This window comes from Curcuma longa, unplaced genomic scaffold (genome assembly GCF_044706935.1).
Source record: "Curcuma longa cultivar G26 ecotype Majalengka, Jawa Barat unplaced genomic scaffold, ITB_CL_G26_1.1 contig_14276, whole genome shotgun sequence".
In the NCBI taxonomy this organism is placed as follows: domain Eukaryota; kingdom Viridiplantae; phylum Streptophyta; class Magnoliopsida; order Zingiberales; family Zingiberaceae; genus Curcuma; species Curcuma longa.
Window position 1 is genome coordinate 1 of NW_027429715.1, and position 3,199 is coordinate 3,199.

General features: G+C 36.4%; 1 protein-coding gene across 1 annotated transcript; it reads right to left on the reverse strand.

Moving 5' to 3' along the window:
- Window positions 1–1,157: 1,157 nt before the first annotated feature.
- On the reverse strand, window positions 1,158–3,070 carry LOC141816104 (uncharacterized). Its single transcript, XM_074703939.1, has 4 exons — window positions 2,993–3,070; window positions 2,823–2,921; window positions 2,307–2,738; window positions 1,158–1,377 (listed from the first exon to the last, which is right to left on the reverse strand). The coding sequence occupies exon 3, from the start codon at window positions 2,730–2,732 to the stop codon at window positions 2,316–2,318; it is 417 nt and encodes a 138-aa protein (XP_074560040.1). The 5' UTR covers window positions 2,733–2,738; window positions 2,823–2,921; window positions 2,993–3,070; the 3' UTR covers window positions 1,158–1,377; window positions 2,307–2,315.
- Between the last annotated feature and the right edge of the window lie 129 nt (window positions 3,071–3,199).

Here is a 3,199-nt window from a genome sequence, read left to right on the forward strand (position 1 = left end):
CGTCTACAATATCTACAAAACCTAAAGGTAGCTTATATGTAGTAGAAGCAAATAATACAGAAGAAAAAAGATATAAAATAAAAAATTTGCAAAATATTAACACATCCCCTTCTTCTTTCACGCGGACAGAATACATCTTCAAAAGGGATTCCAATGTATCGCGATTGACGGGCTGACTTGCAAAAAATTTGTGATATAATTCCCCAGCAGCTTCATTGGAATCCATCTCCACACGTAACCCTCTGTCTTGCATTCCAAGCAATAAGGCTACGTCTTTGGTTGTGAAGGAAACCGCGACATTGCAGAACCTAAATGTCTTTCCTTCGCAATCCCAATTATTTAATATATTAACCAACATTCCTCTGATATTGGGAATTTCTGGTATTCTGAGGAATGCTGCAAAAGGACATGTGCTCAATATCCGAATATGGGATTCATGGAGACTTATACTTGATTGACTCTTCCCTTTTCCCTTTCTCGACTCTTCAGAAAAAAACTTTTGAAAATGCCCTAACTTGCTCATCCAACGTAACTTTTGGCCAATATTGGATGAGCCGACCTCTCCTGGATGAGCTGATTCAATTTGTTTCATTTCCTAAATAATATCAAATTAAGATAAGAAGTTTGGCAAAAATCTATATTTCGTCGCTAACATTAGCAACGAAATCATAATCGTCTCTAACTCCCATATTTCGTCGCTAAATTTAGCGACGAATTCTCTATATTTCGTCGCTAATGTTCATATGATTAGCAACGAGTTTTTAAAATATCGTCGCTAAAACTTCGACTAAATTCCCTAAAATATCGAGGTTTAGCGACGAATTTAACCAAATTCGTCGCCAATATATACGATGGTTAGCGACGAATCTGGTAATTTCGTCGCTAACACTTCGCGACAAATGGTTTGAATCGTCGCTAATAATCGGTTTTTGTACATATCGAAGGTTATTTAGCGACGATTTTGTTGAAAATCGTCGCTAAGTTAGCGACGAATTGGCTACTTTCGTCGCTAATTTACGCGTTCCCTCTGCCTAGTTCGCCCTTTTTTCCTCGTATCCTGCTGTAATACATATCTCATCTCTGCTGTAATACATATCTCATCTCATGCTGATATCCAATACATATGCATACTCAAAACACACTCAAACCATAACAAGTTCAATCAAAACATCCATAAAATATCACAAACTTCACTCAAAACACAATCACAACACAAAGTTCAAATACATTAGTAAAATTCCAGTGCAGTAACTAGTTCAAGTGCAGTAATTATATTACAATACAGTAATTAGTTCAAATACAGTTTTGGCCCAGGTGGCCTAGTCATGGTAGGTGAAACAGAACTGAAGAGGTAAGAGCCCAGAAAATGCTGTATACCTGAAGAGAGAACAACCAATAATTAGCTCAAAACAATCAGACAAAAATACCAACAGACAAAAGAAAATAAGCTAATGAATACAAAAGGAAGAATTCAAAGCACATTCACACGCTATTGAAAGAGTTTATGTGGCATAGGTTGACAATAGAACAATACATTTCGGTTGTGTCCATTGGCATTTGAAACCATGGCCTTAACCTAACATGATGGTTGTGCATTCTCCTTGCTAGTGTTTCCTAATTGAGTTTTCACTACTTCTATAGCTGTCACTACTTCAATGATTCTGGTAAGTGGAGTATATTGTGGTTTCTATTAGAGGCAAACCCTTAAAAAAATTAACCTAATCCATATGCATAGATTTGCTTTCCTTTTATTTTCTAAAATGAGAAAGTGATACAAATTTAATTGATGATGTGCAAAATTATAACGTGGCAACACTTCCTATCTGCTACAAAGTATTAAATATTTGTTTCAGTACTGGTTTAGTCCTAGCCCACAGTGTGACACATCAACACCTGATATATATTGGTTCCTACTTGATCATGTCAACTTATAGTTTTTCTTGAGTTTATAATTTATGAATTGCTATTGACTTACAGTCTTTTGACTCAAATCTAGTGTGCTCTAAACTCTTAAAATTATGTATTCTTCTATAACATGCTTCAATAAGATTGTAACATTGAAGTTTCATGATTTCATATTCTTCTTTACCCTACTAAATTGTCACAAGCTCCTGACCACTTACAATGTTCATTAATTTGGCCTGCTTTTCTACGAGAAGCTCCAGATCTCAAAGATTTGAAAACTAATCTTGTAAGGCTGCACACGGATTACTAATGTAAGAGAAAGACAAGTCTACGAGAAGCTCAAGATCTCAAGGTGATGTGCCCTTTAAAACAAAAGCAGAGATGGTTAAGATTTAACTTACCATCACAACCTAAGGTGCAGGGGGAGGTGGAGCTGAAGAAGAATCATGGATTAAAGATTGTAGCGCTCCAGGTGCCAACCGATTAAGAATTTGTTCAAATATATCTTGTCTGGATCTCATTGCTTGCAACTGATCTTGGGTGCTTGCTAACTGATCCTGAGTGGTTGCTAATTGAAGTCGGGTGGTCGCTAACTCTGCTTCAGTGCCTTCGAGCCTTTCACGCAGTGCTGTATTAGTGGTTCTAGATGAGGAGGTGGCATCTGAAGAAGTGGACCTAACTGGCTTTGGCCCACTTCCAAGTCCTCTAATATAGCCCGAGCGTGTACCGAGGACTCGATCACAAACTGTATCCGCAATTTGTACTGCATCGATGTCATTTCCTGAAGATTCTTGTGTCTGAACATATTCATCACGCAGTCTGACCATATCATCCTAAGAATAACAAATATGTTAAAATATATATAAAATTAATTCTACATGATTAATAACAAATTTAGTAAATTATAAATAACTTACGTATGCAGTTGCGGCCCTCTCCCCAACCCACCCTTTTGACGTGCTGTAATGAGTTTCATTAAAGACGGTAATCCGATCTTTTCGCTGTGACTGATCGATCTGAAAAAATTAATGTGTTAATATTGTAATTCATACATTATATATACGATAGTTATACAATTTATACTTACACCGTCATAACTGTATTGAATAAATGATTTAGAGCCTCCCCGATGATTAAATGGAAGTTTTGCCCGATTTTCAACATTTTTTGCAGATCGTGCCTATCATACAAAAATTCATATGAATAATATAATGCAAAGACAACAAAACAGGTACATTAGAATAAGTTACCTGAAATGCCTCTGACTCAAACAAATCACACATATAGTGCCAAT